The sequence below is a fragment of the Lacerta agilis genome, chromosome 2 (genome assembly GCF_009819535.1).
Source record: "Lacerta agilis isolate rLacAgi1 chromosome 2, rLacAgi1.pri, whole genome shotgun sequence".
NCBI lineage: Eukaryota > Metazoa > Chordata > Lepidosauria > Squamata > Lacertidae > Lacerta > Lacerta agilis.
The window spans coordinates 97,961,596-97,979,575 of NC_046313.1; the positions used below are offsets into that span (position 1 = coordinate 97,961,596).

General features: G+C 43.3%; 1 protein-coding gene across 1 annotated transcript in view; it reads left to right on the forward strand.

Moving 5' to 3' along the window:
* CADPS (calcium dependent secretion activator) overlaps window positions 1–15,812 on the forward strand; it is a 337,985-nt gene extending 322,173 nt beyond the window's left edge. The window contains 2 exon segments of the mRNA XM_033141314.1: window positions 9,333–9,437; window positions 14,521–15,812. Of these exon segments, the coding sequence (XP_032997205.1) occupies window positions 9,333–9,437; window positions 14,521–14,700 (285 nt within the window). The 3' untranslated portion in view covers window positions 14,701–15,812.
* Window positions 15,813–17,980: the final 2,168 nt, after the last annotated feature.

Here is a 17,980-nt window from a genome sequence, read left to right on the forward strand (position 1 = left end):
AGACCTTCAAGAACCACTGTAGTGTGTGAGGAACAACCACCACCCAAAATACACTGGTACCTCTGGTTATGAACTTAATGTGTTCCGGAGGTCCGTTCTTAACCTGAAACCGTTCTTAACCTGAGGTACCACTTTAGCTAATGGGGCCTCCTGCTGTCGCCGTGCCACTAGCGTGTAATTTCTGTTCTCATCCTGAGGTAAAGTTCTTAACCTGAGGTACTACTTCTGGGTTAGCGGAGTCTGTAACCCAAAATGTTTGTAACCCAAGGTACCACTGTACCCATATGTTAAAGTTGTTATAAGGGCAACCAGTCTTCTTCCCTTGTTTCTTCCCTATCAATATAATTGATTCCAGAGACATCAAAGTCTGGTTTAACAATTAAGAACCCTAACAGGCCTTGAAGTTGCCCATCAACAGTTAACATCTGAGCAGCGGACTGAGTGGGAACAAGGGTCACTAGGTTACAGTCTTCCCTGCTATAGTGAAATCTTTTATATTTATATTTAATATTTCCACCTGTACATATATATTAGCATATGTACATTTTATGCAAATCTGTGTCCTGTTTTGCCCTCCTTTTTGCAGGAAGTGATGCATTTGCTCCCCCCCTTTTTTGCAATGCATATGTGCCCAGTTGTCTATAGTAAGAAGAAAAGACTTCAGGATAAACAGGTTTAGATGTCCCTGAATCAATGCTACATCAGTAGGCTGATATTTACCTAAGCTATATCTGTTGCAGTTTAGAACAAAGAAGCAGGAAGCTGTAGGAGATGCTGTTATTACTTTGACTACAAATACACAGGTTTTGCTGAGAAGATTCGCATTGTTAAGTTCTTCCGAAAACAAAACCTTCCACTTTTAGAAATAAAACCACCAAGAGTAATATGTGTTTGTCAAGCCCATGTGAGGTGGAAATCAAATAACAATGCTGTAGCCATTGTGTTAGCAAACCTGAGCTACAATTAGGAAAACACAGTGCAGGGGTGGGGAGCCTGTGGGCCTCCAGGTGTTGGGACTCTAACTCCCATCATCCCCATCCAGCATGGACAATGGTCAGGGATGATGGAAACTGAAAGCCAGAAACTTTGGGAGATTTACAGGTTAGCTACACATGGCCAGCACGGATAAGCCTGTGAATCAGTGGCGTACGGAGCCACTTTGCTGCCCGGAGCGGCAAATGCGGGGGCAGGGTGCCGCTCCATAGCGCGCATGCGTCGTGACGTCACGGCACATGCGCGCTATGGAGCGCAGTCCATCCAGGCTGCCGGACGCAAGCAGCCGCATGGCTGCGAGTGGCACCCTGTCCGTGCGGCAACTCGTAAGGCTGCAGCGCGCGAGCAGCCGCCGCATGGAAGTGGTGCCAGACGGCGGCTTGGGAGTCGGAAGGGGGTGCCGAGTGTCACCCCCCCCAGGTTGGAACCAGCTGGAACAGGGGGCATGCCACTCTCAACGCCCCCACCTTCCTACACCACTGCTGTGAATTTGATAGTAATGAGTAACAAGTGATCTCTAACCATGATAGGTTATGTGAAAGGGCAAAAGGGGGGAAATCTTGAGGGTCGATACATGAAGCATCCAATGCTGTACTCCGCCTTTGACTGCCCAATGCTTCTGGGGTTTAATAAGAATAGCCCCATTATGCAACTTGACCAGTTGTGAAATGACATCCATGGGATCAGCCGGCAGAATTGCCCCTAATCTCTCTAGGGATAAATTAATGCAATATGAATTTTGCAATGTTGTCATCCTTGACCCAGCGTTAAACAGTTGACCTCAGAAATAACTAGGTCACTTACCAGGACTGAGAGCTGCTGCAGAAAACATACTGAGGGTTGGAGCTGTTCACAGGTAGCTAGTGGCTTGTTTGGAATCAGCAATGCATTGGGGGCCATTTGGCTGTGCTGATGTGCCTTCTTTTGTGTGTATGTGCGGTACAGTTTTTAAGCGCCCCCCCCCCCGGCCCCGTGCAACATGCCTAGGAGTGCAGATGTCTTTTCCATTATACAGGAAAGCAAAATGAAAAAAAGAATGCAGTTACAATGGATTTTTATGATTATGAAGCCCACACTGCATGCTGTTTTCAGAATTCTGTTGTACAGTATAAGATTAGATTGTCCTGAGGCTCTAAGGCCAGCTCACTTCCAATCCCTGACGATCTTGCATTAAAGTGATCCCTGCATCTTGGCCACCAGGCTCTGAGCAAGAAGACAGGCAGGTGTGCCATTTCAGAGTTCAGTATTTGGGCCAGCAAAATTGAGCAAGGGGAAGCGGCAGGATTATTGGTAGGAATTAAATAGCTCTACTCAACTCTTGAATCTATTGCCCCAAAGGTGTGTTTTTTAGAACATTTGCTGTGATCGTCTTTTTATATTTCATGACAGCTAGGGCTATTTTCCAATTAAAGAAATATTGCTCAATTAATCTTAGGAATTTTTAGTTGGTAATCAATCAGTTAACTTTGTATAAATTTACATATGTGAAAAAATATATATTCTGAAGTGGGAAAGTCTGGGGATGATGCATACCTGTGTCACAGCATCTTATTGTGTTTTTATATTTTTATGGAAGCTGCCCAGAGTGGCTGGAGCAGCCCAGTCAGATGGGTGGCAGATAAATAATATTAAAAATTGAAATATTACTGTTATTAGAAAACCCCTTTGTACTGCCTTAGGTGGAAATGTTTCTTTTAAGCTGACACTTTTTTAGAATACAAGGATTAAAATATGTTTTCCAGTTGTTTTGCAGTCACTAATCTAGCTGCAGTTAGTAAATGGAGGACGGGGTCTTTATTGGTTATGTTCTTAATCTGAGGAGTAAAATAAAACAGTAGGGATAATTTTGGGTCTGGTTGTAAGGATTGTCCTATCAATTGATGGTTTGAAAACATTTTCCCCCCCCAAAAGGGAATAATTTTGGGGGAAAGCCATCACAAGTGTTCGAGAGAGCCAGTTAAATTGCATCCTTGCCAGCAAAAGTTGGGTGTGTTTTGTTATGAATCCTTTATACTCAGGGCACATGTACCATCTTTACCTTTCAAGCATTTTCTCAAGTAACTGAGATGGATCCAAATGGTAGTTTATTCCAGTTTTCTTCCCTGAGTTGCTCCTCTAATTCATCTCCAATATCTTATTCTCCTTTTAGTCTTAATGAAGTGAGAGAAGGGTAGCCAATTGTGTGAGCATTTTATATACAACTTAATTAAAATAATAATAATAATAATAATCCTCAGGTTAGCATGGAGATGCATTTTCCGTGGCACCATGTTTAGGAGCTGAACTTAAGAATCCCTGCGAACAATTTACATTTGCATGGGAAAAAGTCAAGCAGATTTGAACACCTCATGTATAATAGGGTTGACCATGGTCCCTCCTCCTCCTCACATTGATAGCTCCAACAGCTAAGCCCAGCAAAAGCGCGTTGAGAGAGAGAGATGGAGTTGGTGAAAAATGAATGTCCGAGGGTTTTGTACCTTGCTGGTCTATTGAAGTGGGGCTGGCTATTTAGCCGCAAACTTGCCTTCTGAAAACCAAAAAGGGGCTGTGATCACCCATGAGCACATGCCCCTTTTGTTTGCTTCCCTTGACTAGTGTTGCTTTTATCCCGGGTGTAGCTGAAAAAATCGCCTCACGCCATTGAATCCGTTACCTTCGGAACACCTTGAATTCAAAGGTCTGTCGCAAAGCCTCTTTTGAGTATTTCAAAACAGAGCCCCGCAGTCCAGAAGAGAGAGAGAGAGAGAGAGAGAAAGGACAGACTTGTCCTTTGAGTTTCTCAGTGCAGTTCCTGCCTCCGTTTATTCTTAATAGGGTTGAGCAGCCTGGATTCGTTCTGGTTGGAGAGCCAGAACTGAACTGAGGGGTCATGGGTGTGAGTTACTATGGTTATTGAGCAGCATCGCCCGTAGTTTTGCTCTCATGGGCATTAAAGCACAAAATAATGGACAAACAACAGTGGTTAAAGCAAGCAGGTAGGATTACTATGTTCTTTTGTCAGAAGTATATAATGTCTTGTAGTCAGTTTTAAAGACTTCTCAACCCCCCAAAATCCATCCAGCGGCCGCCTGCTGAGTAATTTTGTATGCTTAATCTCTCGGCCTTCACTACAAGCTTTCTGCTAATTTGAGGCAAATGGGTATTTTTGACACTAAATAGGGCAGTGAAGAATCCGTGACCTAGAAAAACTCCATTCCGAGGCAGTGAGAGGAAGAAAATATTCTTTCAGCCGGGACTTTGTAAGACCTTTGTGAATGACATAAAATAGTTCTGACTAAATTGCACTGGAACTTTTGCTTAATGGGTTTGCAAGCAAAGGGGGAGGACTTTTCCTGAACATCTTAACACACACACACACACACACACACACACACTTACTTTAACTCCCCCCCCCAATAAAACTTGTCACTTCAGATTGCCATCAGCCACCACAACAATAATCATTTCATGCTTATTGCTAATTGCAAGCACAGCTGAGGCCCAGCGGGGGTCTCCTTGCACAGTCCCAGGCCTTTATACCAGCCTCAATCTGTTGTATGGCACTTGTTCACACACACACACACAAAAGCTACTAGCAAAGGCAGAAAGAGGCAGAGTCACAGGTTCCTTGTAATCCTTCTGCTACCCTGCTGACAACTCAGCCCCATAAGCATTCCTGGTTTTGTCCAACTCTTTACAAAGGCCAGAGTGACCTTAAGCTACTAGTATGTGGGCTTCTCCTCCTCTTCTTCTTCTTCTCCTCCTCCTCCACCACCACCACCACCTCCTCCTCCTTTTTCTGTTTTTCTTTTCTTTCTTTTTTGAATGGAGAATACAGCTCCTTCAGGTGCATTAAAGAAGCAGGGCTGCATCTGGCTTCTGAGATTCTGTTTGCAGCACCCCTGGAGTGAGCTGCGGCTTCCTGTAACATGTAAAATTGTGAGTGTGAACTCAAGGTTCATGGCAAGGAGCAGCAGGTCAGGCTCCCATTCAAACCCACCAAAAGGAAATGGGAGTTTGCAGATGTTCTGGTGGATGTGTAATTACACCACCTCCCTCGAAGCGCAGGAACCCAGCGCGTGCTTTCATCAAATGTGCTGCTGCTGCTGCTGCCGCCACCGCCATCAGTGTGTGTTACTTTGCAGATTTATTCATATCATTTTTCTCTCCCCCCCCCCAAAAAAAACGCAGCTTACATATATATTCAGAGATGAAGTTCAGCAGCTCTGCAGACACTGGTGTTGGCAGGTCTAAAAAAAAAACTGTCCCTGGCATCTCAGGGCAGGGCTGGGAATGCCCTCCATCCAGTCTAAAACTCTAGAGCAGGGTTTGGCAACCTAAGGCCCAGTGACCCATGGGGGTCATTTAACTGGTCCATGGACCCCCACCGCCCATTCGGTCAGCTCCCATGCACGCGGAGCAGAGCAGAAACCGCTTTCCGTGACGCTGGCCGGCTTCCCATTGGCTGCAGGCACATGCCTCCTCCGCGCTGGAAGGAGTGCCGGAAATAGCATTTACGCACACGCACACACGCACACACACACACACTCCAGCCCACCGTGGCATCTGCGGGACCGTGAACTGGCCCAAGCCACAAAAACTTTGCAGACCCCTGCTCTAGAGAGCTCCAGCCAGTCAGATGAGACAATGCTGAGCTAGATGGACCAATGGTCTGGCTCCGTATAAGGCAGCTTCCTGTGTTGCTGCCTACTGGTGGTTACTTTTAGGAGCTCAGGAGCTACCACCTTCCACTATCCCAGCCTGGATTTGAGCAAGCTGGCATTCCCAAAGTGGTGCCCTGCAGGGCTGTTGCTGGTTTCATAGAACACTCAGGGCACAATCCCCTTACACAAATGTGCTAAGTTTAGGGAAGTTTTTAATGTTTGGTGTTTTGCCGCTTTTTTATATATTCTGTTCGGAGCCACCCACAGTGGCTGGGGAAACCCAGCCAGACGGACAGGGTATAAATAATAAAATATTATTATTATTATTATTATTATTATTATTATTATTATTATTAGTCAGGAGTAGCCAACTTGGTGCCCTTCACACGGTCGGATGCCAACTCCTATCGACCCCAGCCAGCGTGACTAGGAGTCACATTGGCTACCCCTGTGCCAAGTTAAATGTATAGGCAGAAATGCAGGGCTGTGAGAAAATTAAAAAGCTGGGTGGATTTTCATGCTGATTGCTAAAAAAAAACAAAAGTTTCAGATGAATGTGGAAATGGGACAGGATAGGGTTTTCAGTGAGCATGTGCTAGAAATAGAGCAATCTGCCCATCCCTACATCTTAGGAGATGTGCCCTTCGCCACTGACAGTGGTGACAATTGTCTACTAGCTTTTCTCCGGTACGTACTGTGTAAGTGGAGCACCCCTTACTCACCTTAGCATTATATGGTTGTGATCTCATATACCTGGAAATAAGTCCCATTGAGCTTAGTAGGACGCCTGAGCAGACATGCCTAGGCTTCTGCTGTTAGCCGCATGTTTTTAACGTAGCAATGGGCTCGTCCATATTTCTGATTGTCCTGTGATTTCTTGGCACGGACCCAAGAGCTTTCTCTGTTCCCCCACTGCTTTCCCCGGGAAAACCCACTGTTTACTGCTGAATCGGAACAAACGTCAATCAGGTTTTCCAGGGATTGACATTTCTTCCGATTCAGCAGCAAACAGCAGGCTTTCTCCCAGGGAAAACGGTGGGACAAGCTGAAAGTTACAAAGCAATCCTATGCGTGTTTTGTTCAAAAATTACTCCCAGGTAAGTGTGTTTAGGAGCCTTAAGTACTATAACTCACAAATAAATTAATGTTGGCAGGGGACAGTTGTGTTCAGCCTAGTGGGGCAAATCAGGTGGCAGAATGATACAAACCAGGTCGGTCCAACATGCAGGCCTTAAGCCCTTTTTTCGCGGCCCTCAGCAACATTTGATGCCCCCCCCCCAACCGCAGCCCTCAAGTTGCCTCCCAAAAGCCAGGTAAGCAAGACACTGGGCTTTGGGGAAGGAGGTATGAGGGCTCTGAGAGGATCCCAGCATCTTCCTGCCTCCTTCCCAAATCCTGGTTAGCGCTTTCCCAACTATCAGAACCTCACGCCCCCTTCCCAGAGCCCGTTGCCTCACTTAGCCAGCTCTGGGGAGGCAGCGTGACATCTGGGGAGAGCATCAAATGTTGGTCTTGCTCCCCTTTACCCCCCCTCCCCATGCAACAAGGCAGCGCGCAGGCCGCAGGTTCCGTCTCGAAATACTGTTGCAGCCCACTTGGTATGAAAAGTTGGGCCGCCCTGATATAAATGGTGAATTGCTATTTCTTGGTTCCAAGGTACCTTAAGCCGGAGCCTTTATATATCCTACTCAACTTAGATCATTTGGAGAAGCACTGTTAATTGTCCCCTGACTGACATTTAAGCATTGCCAGTCCCGTGTTGTTCCGACAGAGATTCAGCAGGCATTACTACTAATTTGCCTTTCATGTGTCTCTTGAAAACCCATTTATGCCAACAGGCCTATGCGATTGTTTACGTGTTCTTCACTGGTCGGTCATTTTTATGATAGTTTTGCATTGTCCAAACGGTGGTTTATGTTCCGTTGTATACATATCAGTGGGCGTCACCCTGATATTTCACAATACGGCAGCATGTACTTCTGTAAAAGTTTCATTTTTTATTTTATTTTAAATGTTGACAAAGAACAGCTTAACCATATTTAACCATCTGAATTGAATCTGCACACACACACTCCCCCCCCCAAAAAAAATAAATGCAGACGAGCAGAAAAGCAAAGATGGTAATCACTTCATTCCTGGAAATGTTTGTAGCCACAGGCAAACGGTGGCACTTTGGCTGTCCCTGGGACTGAAAAGGCCTCAGGGCTACATGGGTGGAAAAAGAACAAGCATCGTGTATTAAACAAGAGATCCTCATTACCTTGGGATGCAAAGCCGAAGCGATAAATATTTATGAGGTAGCCTGTGCCCAAAAGCCTCCGAGAGAATGAGAACATTCTGTTTGTGACAGTCTGAGAAAAGGCAGAGCTGAGTAATTTAGAGTAAGTTACAGAACGAAAAACGTACCCTCTTGAATTGTGCAAGTCTAATAAGAAATGTGGGGGACTGCCTGACAACATAAGCTGTCACACCCCTACTCAGCTGCCTCGGGGACCCTGTTGTGAACTTGGCAGCCGAGGATACTTTTCAGCACTCCTTCAGAAAGGAAAATCCATAATAAGTAGATTTTGCAAACCACTCTCGCCCCAGTCCAAGGACTCTCTGATTATCACTGCAAGCAAGCATATTTCAGTCCCCGCCTTGCCTGTGGTAGGGATACTGCTATGTGCTCACTTTTTCTGCATTCATTGGCAGCGGGGCTGGGCCTCCAAGCCTCTGTTTCTGGCCTTTGAGACTCTCTCTAAGTCACACCCCTCACTGACCCTGTTTCACATCCTCTTTGGGTGTCTTTGCCACGCTGAAACGTGTCCTTGAACCCTGGCAATGCCTCTTACTTGCCTGAATCAAGAGATAGATGTGCATAGAAACCACACAACTGTAGAAAGATAAAATGTGCCCTTGTTGCTCTACCCACCACTGCCATGTGGCCCCTGGAAGGTTGGTTTATGGGTTGATTATTTAATTTCTATACCGGCTTAATATAATAAAAAATATATCCAAGCGGTGCACAGAAAACTGAAGCAACAACAAACAACTTAAGCAAAATGTTGCACATGCAAAAACAGTTACATGTAAACTGTTACATTAATACAAAGTTACACAAACACACACACACACACACACACACTGTATAAATCATTATCAATTCATTTTCATTCTGACACACCCTTCCTGTCAGCCTCTGAGTTCTCACCCAGGGTCCAAACAAACTTCTCAGCTCATCCACAACAGTCTCACGGCGAGAAGAGTCCCTGGAAACCCTTAAAACACAATTAAAATTGTGACGCTCCGGGTCTGATGATAGTGCCAGACTTCCATTTCCCCCACCTGAATAACAGAAGATATATAGAACTATAATGCAAAACAAAACAAAAACGAGGATCATAGAATTGTAGCGTTGTCTAATCCAACCCGCGGCAATGCAGGGATAGAGGATTCCTCTAAGAAGGAGAAAAATTCTAATACAAGTTCTAGATCACGTAGTAAACCCAAGTGTGCCAGACAAGAGCTCCTGAACCTCAGTGGGCTTAAAAGTTCATTCTCTTCTTAGGAAGGAGCCTGTGCTGGCAAACTGGCAAGGGAGAGTGGGGAGGCCAGACGTGATCATGTCCAATTGCCTGTGTTCTGTGTTTTATATTTGGCACATAATATATGCTCTTTGGCATGCCCCTCGGAAAGCTCTCACTTCTTTTGCAGCAATGGTACACCAGCACCATGAACATGGTTTGCACGTGGCTGACAGACCGCATGGACCTTCAGCTCCACATCTATCAACTGAAAACCCTTATCAGGATAGTAAAGGTGAGCATGTTTTATTACTTCCAGGCTGTTTTGTTTCATGGAGTAAGGAGGTTCCGTGCACGAAAGAAATAGCAGGTCCATTGAATTCAATGGACGTGACTAACTTCGGTCCATTAGTGTAGCAGCACATCTGCTCTGAGTTTAAGAATTTAGTCAGATCCAATTCATCCTTATGAGGTAAACATTGCTGTACTGTCTTGTTTTTCATCCTTGTTGTAGAGCTCAAGTTAACACCAGCACAGGTGTGGCTTCCGATGTTATCTTTGGTGGCATGAGATGAGCTGCCGCGTGGTGCCTTCCTGTGCCACTAGGCTGCATCAGAAGCATGACCACACTTTGGGGGAACCCATATAGCACAGGGACAAGGGACCCGTGGTCCTACAGATGTAGCTGGACTACAGTGTCTGTCATTCCTGTCAGTGGGACCGATGGGAGTTGGAGTCTACCAAAAGACAGAGGGCCACAAGTTACCCATTCCTGCTGCAGTGGCTTCTCAGACGTGCATTGCTCCAGTTCTTGGAGAGAGTGCAACAATGGCATAAGGTGGCCGCATGAGATGTGCTGCTTGTCATGTGATCATACACATCCGACGACGCTAAATTATGCAGGAAGGAATCGTACTGCACCCCTTCCCACACCACTAATTATAAAATCAGAAGGGGCCCCAGGCATGTAATACAATAGGGGTGTGATAGCACTTGAAAAAAGAAGCATATGGGTACAATGCCATGCAGGATAGTGTCTGGGTGAATCACCGCCTATGTGGGTTTTGCTGATTTTCAATATGCCACTGCAATCCCTCAACCAAAACAATTCCATTTTCAAGTGGAAATGGAATATCACTATTGCAGGGTATAAATCTAGCCTTGATCCATTTCCTCAGATAGAAAATTGAGGCTGAAAGGTATTGACCTCCACAAGACCACCAAGCAAGTCCATGGGTGAATCTAGGCCCAACTCTACTTAGCTACTGAATTCTGCTGGCAAAAGCAGATTCAGGAACACATGTTGTGGGCACATCTCCAACTTCACTTTTTTCAAGATATTAAAGATTTATCCTACAGCATTTCCCTGTATCAGCCTTGCCTAACCTGGTGCAATCCAGATCTTGGACTCCAACTCCCCTCAGCCCCAGCCAGCATGGTCAGGGTTGAAGGGCACTAGGTTGAGGAAAACTGAACTATATGTTGGAGAGATGCCTTGTGCCTCCTGCTTGCTTTATCAAGTCGTTCCAGTTCCCCATCCATCACAAATGTCATTTCTAACAGCTTGTCTCCTCGCCTGATAGGTCATATCTTTCCCTCCACCAAGGCCCAATGGCACCATGGCTACGACAAAGTTCAACAGAACCTCAGGTTAACAACCCCACACCTGGTGATCTGAAGGAAAAACATTTGGTGTCTTGGCTTTTTTTGAAGGGGTGGGATATTGAATTGGAGCTTTTCAGGGGTCCAATAAAACCTTAATGGTCAGAATGCCTGGGACATTTAAAAAAGACCAGTAACCATAGGTCCACGATTGCCTTCTGCCACTATGGTCTCATTTGGTTTAAACAACCATTTCAAGTACATAGCTGAATCCCACAATCACGTCGCTTCCCAGGAAAGAAATTTGATAAACGTTAGACTAGTGGGGTGGAATAAAGGCAAGATTTGCATTGTACCATCATATATAGCCCAGTTCAAATGTAGCAATATTGGGGTGATGGTTTGTCACTCTGAGAATGAGTAATATGCCTTCATGTTCCCTCCTCACCCATCTTCTCTTCTCACACATCTATCTTCGGCACTTCTAGCTTGTTTGAACCATAGTTTCCTGGGACAGCCAAAGAGGGAAACGTTTGTTTAATCACTGCCTACAAAGAAGTATATGAAACCACAGTTAATTTTGATGTCATGAACACTGAAGCATAATGAACTAGGATAAAAATACCAGGCCGGATGCATGAGGGCAGGGGAGGGTTGCACAGGTGCGAAGTTAATTCTTGGACAGATAAGCCATGATTTATCAGCCATCATTTGCAGTTGTTTTTTTAAACAGACATACGTTTGATTACGCCCATTATTAATTTTTCCCTTTGGATGTTCACATTTGCAAAATTCGTTGACTAAATTGTTACCACTGACTCCACTTTTAGTTTCTGTTCAATTACTATTTTAAATACAAATATCTGAATTATGCATATAGGTAATTGAAATTTCTCTTACAATAGGTGTTTACAGCCTTTTAAAAGGGACTGCAAAGAGATAATAAGATATGTGTGTGTGTGTTTGTACTGGACACATGATAATTATTTCAGTGTGAAATCTCAGTGGCTTACATGAAATAATAAGATCACAGGGGGAGGTAAATACATATTTGATCATTTTTGGTTCTATGTGGTTCTGTTTCATTGAAGAGCGCTAAAATAGTAGAATTGTGTACTCTGAAAATCAAGGCATGAATAAATTACTAAAAAGCTTTTAATGTTCATAAATAAAAGCGATAGGTATCAGCACATTATTATTATGTGTTAGTTTGAAGGGCGCTGAAAAGTACTCAAGGTGTCTTGTGTGCTGTTACAGCTATGCAGTTGCTCTAAAAAATAACAATTTCTCTAGGCGTGCTTGCTATCCAGCAAAACACCTTTAAACTGTTTCGTGGTGTTAAATACCATGTGAATTTTACTAATACTTGCATTTTAAAGTTGCAATTGTGCTCTGTAAAAACAAAGGGACTCTAAACCTAGTCAAATACAAATAATAACTATTTGTGCACGGTGCAGTTTTGCAACTTATCTATTCTGTAAACAAACTGCCCTCCACTTGCATGGGCAGAATTGTCTTGCAAGGGACAAGTGCAGGGTCTCATGGTGTGGGGGAGTTGATGCTTAATTTCCCTACTCCCACCACCACCAATTCTCCCTAATAAAGGGTGTTTTTAGCATGCTTTTCCCCAACCAGGTTTCTCCAAATGTAGAAGTAAGCCCAGCTAGGGGGCAAATGGCTGGGCATAGGGAAAGCTAAGCAGCCTGACTTCCATCTGCTAAAGATGTATGTGCACATTAGCAGCTTAAAACACCCCAAGATCCTTTCCTTATTGCCGCATTTCAAGCTGCATTTGCCTGGTGTTGTTCACATCAGAGAAGGGTCAGAGATATCTTCACCCAACATGCATGACTTTTTTTTTGTTTCCCTGCTGCTGAAACCACCCCAGAACTCCTATTCACCTGACAGGTGCACAACAGCTAAAGTTTTTAGTTGTATGGAAGCTTGTTTGAAGGGGTGGTGGCCACAGACAGGAGTCTCCTCCCCATCACGCAGCCCATTGGTATTAGGGACTTATGTTTAAGGCTGTACGAAAACGTGCAGGTTTAGTCACTAACATAGGTTATGGAGAGGGCAGAAAACGCAATGAAGCAACGGCACTTGGCTTTATCAATAAAAATGAGCCACAACGGGATGATGAACTCTATGCACAAATGGGCAGCGTACAAGTTAATTTCTGGCCCAATGCAGCAGCTGAGGGTTTGAGCACATAGCGCTGATCAGATTGTCAACAATAGTGCCATACTGTTTTTGTTTTTTTTAAAGAGATTTTATTATTTTCTGCATTAAACAACACATAAATCCAACACTTAAACATTTAAACAAAAATAACTAACAAAGAATAAAGAAAAAAGAAAAACATAAACACATTAAACAATATAGAAATAGCAAAGAAAAAACCCATACCTACCCAAACCAACACATATAATTCATTGTTGTATTCTAGTTCCTCTCTTCTTTAAAGGGGACTTCCCCCGTGCTCTCAGCTGCATTCTATATCAATATACTTTGGTAACTTTGTAACTAATTTCTTAACATTTACCACAATTCTTAATAATCATAAAGATACTCACTTACCATTTATAAATCATCACTTAGGTAATATATCCTTAGATATCTCTAAACATTTTACAGCATTCATAACATTACTTCTTATGTATTATTTTCCACTAACATCAACTAGCTAAAGCCATATAAACAAACAAATTCTGCTTCAAATATCTAACTTTTCACGATTTTTTAAATAGTCCTTAAATTTCTTCCAATCCTGTTGCACCTTCTCCTCCCTCTGGTCTCGGAGTCTCGCGGTCAGTTCAGCGAGTTCCATAAAGTCCATTAATTTCATCTGCCATTCTTCGACTGTCGGGATCTCCTCACCTTTCCAGTTTCTTGCAAGTAGAATTCTAGCAGCTGTTGTGGCATACATAAAAAACACTCTATCCTGACTGTGTATCTCATGGTTACACATGCTCAAAAGGAAGGCCTCTGGTTTCTTACCAAAAGTAATTTTCATTACTTTTTTAATTTCATTATAAATCTTCTCCCAGAAAGCCTTAACCCTTGGGCATGTGCACCACATATGATAAAAGGTACCTTCTACATCTTTACATTTCCAACACATATTACTTGTAACATGATAGTTGGGGGGGAGCAACAAAAGACTGGGTTTATTCCTCACACATGCACATCAGATAATTAAGAATTTAAGGAGAGTCCTGCTGGATCCTGCAAAAGGCCCTTTTTATCCAGTTCTAACAGTGGCCAACCAGATGCCTGCCTATACACACACCTCTGCAAGCAGGACCTGAGCACAGCACCACTCTCCTCAGTTGAGAGTCGAACCAACTGTAACAGATTACCAGACTAGGATACCCACAGTTGGATAGGGATATCCTGTACTATTACTGTCTTATTACTAGGTTGAATGTGTCATAATAGTAATCAATCTGTGTGTGGTGTTGGCAGTACCAACTTGGACATCTGCTGAGTTATAAAGAACCAAAAGTTTGCCTCTTGGGTCAGTGCCGGCTGATATTCAGAAGGCCAATGTTAGTATAAGCCTCGCAGCGTTTACCATTTGCTTCAGCAGCCCAGCTTCGGGGTAAGTGGGTTGAGAGTTATGGCCAAAGAATACCGCGGGTATAAACATTCTCTAAAAGCGGGGAGGGGAGGAGAACTGACTTGGAACGGATTTGCTGGTACGAACCCTACTTTGTCCTATTTGTGATATTTTTTCTACTCCTCTTTTCCACAACGCGACCCCCTCCCCTCCCTAGAAAACATACAGAGATTTCCGATTGCAAGGAGTCCTGGATTCCACCTTGAATAGCAAAACCTATGACACAGTGCGAAACCGTCTGACTGTAGAAGAAGCCACAGCCTCCGTAAGCGAAGGCGGAGGACTTCAAGGAATCACCATGAAAGACAGTGATGAAGAAGATGAAGAGGATGATTAACTCTCTAGAAGCCCCCCAACTTGGATGTAGCCTGGAAACCAGTGCATGTAATCTAGTCTGTTATTCAGTTTAGCCACATTAGGAAATTTTCTGTCTGCTCTAAATGCCCATGGAAAGTCTACCAATACAATTTGCCATTTTAGCTGTGTGGTACTTAAGATTTAGCACCTCTGTTTCGATCCATTGAGTTTCCCCGATTTCATATCTATATGTTCATAAGCAATATGGAGCACTGTTGTTTAAAAACTGTTAATGGAAAAAAACTGCATAGAAAACATGCTAGGTGTGTCCCTGTTATAACTAAAGTATAAATGATGCTTCATTAATGTACTATATATACATTGACGGTAAATCGTTGTGAAGACAAGTGAAACAAGTACTTTCATATCTTTGTTTCTCTCCTGTGGGTGCCGATTGCTTCGAAACAGAGTGAGGCTACTACTACAAATGACACCTCTTTTGTACATTTGGGGGCGGTTGGGGGCGGGGGTTAGGAAATGCATAAACCGGAAGTTGGAATTATTCCCGTTTAATAGACCCAAGCACTTTCCCTCCAAATATATACAGCTAACTTTGTAGAAGTGACATACCAATGGAATATAATAGTCATCCATATTGCCACAACGGGTTGGCCCTTCATCACCTTGTCCACATGACGATTCAGAGCAGTTGTTTTACGTCCGCGTCTTTCCCCCCCCCTCTAAATGTTACACTTTCGTTCAGAGTTCCGATAACTGTGTTTGTAAAAAGGACAACTTTAATTACAATCTTAGACTATACAGATGTGTTTATAATAACGAGGATAATAATAATAATAATAACTAATAATAATAACGATAATGACAATATATGAAGATTTCTTTTGGTAGATTGTAACCATAATTTAAATCTCCTTTTGTTTTCACAATGGTTTTTATATCTTGTCATGTACATTGCATTTGGACCAGTAACTTGCATGTCCTTGGGTTCCCCCTTTCCCTTCCAGAAGCTTTTATTTTCTGTGTAAAATAGTGGATCCATCTTGCTTTTTTGCCTTATACAAGCCAACAGTTGTAACAGTGTGAGGACTGTGGCTTCTCAATAAATAATTATTCAGATGTCCTAAGAATAAACGCTGGAGTCTTTTTATGTCTGCCTTAGGAAGAGAAAGCAAAAGATGAGCTAACAAAACAAAAAAAAAACCAAATGTAAGAGCCCTAGAATAAAGGAATTTTCTTTTCACGTGGATGGGTTTGGTTTTTTTTTTTTTTAAGTTTGCGGGACTTGTTTCCTGACTTACAAAAGCCAGAATTGTAGAAGCACCCTTCTCTAAAAGGAAGCCTTTCTTACTTTCAAGCAACTTTCAGTTTTCATCATAGTGAGCCTTGCTAAGTTAACAAAGAAACAATGCAAGCATTTCATTACTTCAAGATGTTTGTTTGCTAACCCTTCCTCCCAAAGGATGGGTTAGCAAACAAAAAAGTAGTAAAACAACAGTTAGCATGAAACAAAAACATGTTTAAAACATGAAGAACATTTGAAAATAGTCGCTTAACCTCACAGCTGGTATTTTTAAGGTTGCTAGGTATACGTATAGTATCTTTCAGCCATCAAATGCCTAGGCAAACAGGAATGTTTTCAAATTCCTACTGAATGCTAATAATGATGGAGAGAGGCGCACCTCACCAGGGAGGATGTTCTGCAAAGGGAGGGCCACTCCCAAGAAGGCCCTGTCACAGGTCAGTGCCAACTGGGCAACACCCAGCAGCAGCAACACCAACAGAGTTCCCCCTTCCAATTGTAGGGCCCAATATGGTTGATAATGGGGGAGGTGCTCTTTTAGGTCCTCTTCAGCTATCAGAGCACCAACAACAGAGAACCAACAGTTTCTAGAACTGAGGAGGCCTCTGGGCTCTGATATTCTGCTCCACCTACAGAAGAGATCTTCAAAATCTTATGCTCCCTACTTGCATCAAAATGAATAGGGTTCTAAGGAATCAGAGGGAAATTATGGTGGGCCAACACTACAATTTGGTTACAACTGAGCTAATTGGGTTTTCTTTAAAAATGGAACTACCTTTTCTTTTCATCATATAACATTGTTACAGGTAGAGTCTGGCCTATGATTTATTTTTACTTTGTATTTTTATCTGACAGTCAGAGGAAGTGGTGAGAGATAAGGGCCGCAATCATACATTGTTAGGTGTAGTTAAGCCTACTGATTCCAGCACTAGGAAAATGACTGAAAACCACTCCTTCTGCATTGAGACATACCAAGCAAATGGAACAGAAGTTTTTAAGTTGGTGCAATGGTATCTCGGTTTAAGAACAGCCCTGTTCACAAACTATTCAGTTTACGAACTCCGCAAAACTAGAACTAGTGTTCCAGTTAGCGAACTTTACCTCAGTCTACAAACGGAAGCCGAACGGTGGAAGGGCACCGGTGGCGGAAGGCCTCATTAGGGAAAGCGCACCTCAGTTTAAGAATGTTTTCGGTTTAAGAACGGACTTCTGCAACGGATTAAGTTCGTAAACCGAGGTACCACTGTACTGTTGTTGGCACAGAAGTAGAAGCATCATTAGCCGGTCTGAAAAAGGCACATGCAGGTATAACCCAGGTTTGTTAATTAATAAGGAACAGATGGGAGGGATTTTTCCACTCTATCGTGAAATATTTTTACAGAGCAGGCTTAGAATTCTGGGGTTAAAAATAAAACAGACTAACTTTGGTTGGAATAAATTATGCACTCTAAGCTAATTCACATACAAATTCCTGATTTCTGTACCGAGTGTTGTAGCTATTTTATTTCATTGACAGTGGGGGCAGAGTGGCAAAAAAATTATTAGAGGAGAGGAAACAGGGAAGGGACATATGCAGCTGCTGTGTCTTCATCTGATTGGTAGGGACTTTCCAAGCTTTTAGTCTGGAGTCTTTGACAGATTTTAGCTGGAGATGCTAGGCATCGTACAGACTTTCTTCCGTTAAAAAACAAGCAAAATGAGGTGCACGTTTATGGTGGATACCAGCACAAAATGGGTGGGATAGGCAGCAGAAAGAAAGAGGTGTACTAGTGAACACCAAAGAGCATTTGGGTACCCACAGATGGAGGGTTGAGTTTAATATGGGAAATGATTTTGAACTGCAGTGAATACAGTACAAAGAACACAAGAAATGCCCAGCTGGGTCAGAACAAGGGTCCATGTAGAGCACTATACTGTTTGAAATAGAAGTCAGACAGATGCTTCCAGCCCACAAGCAGGGCATGAAGACAACAGCCTTGTCCGGTTGTTTTATCTACAG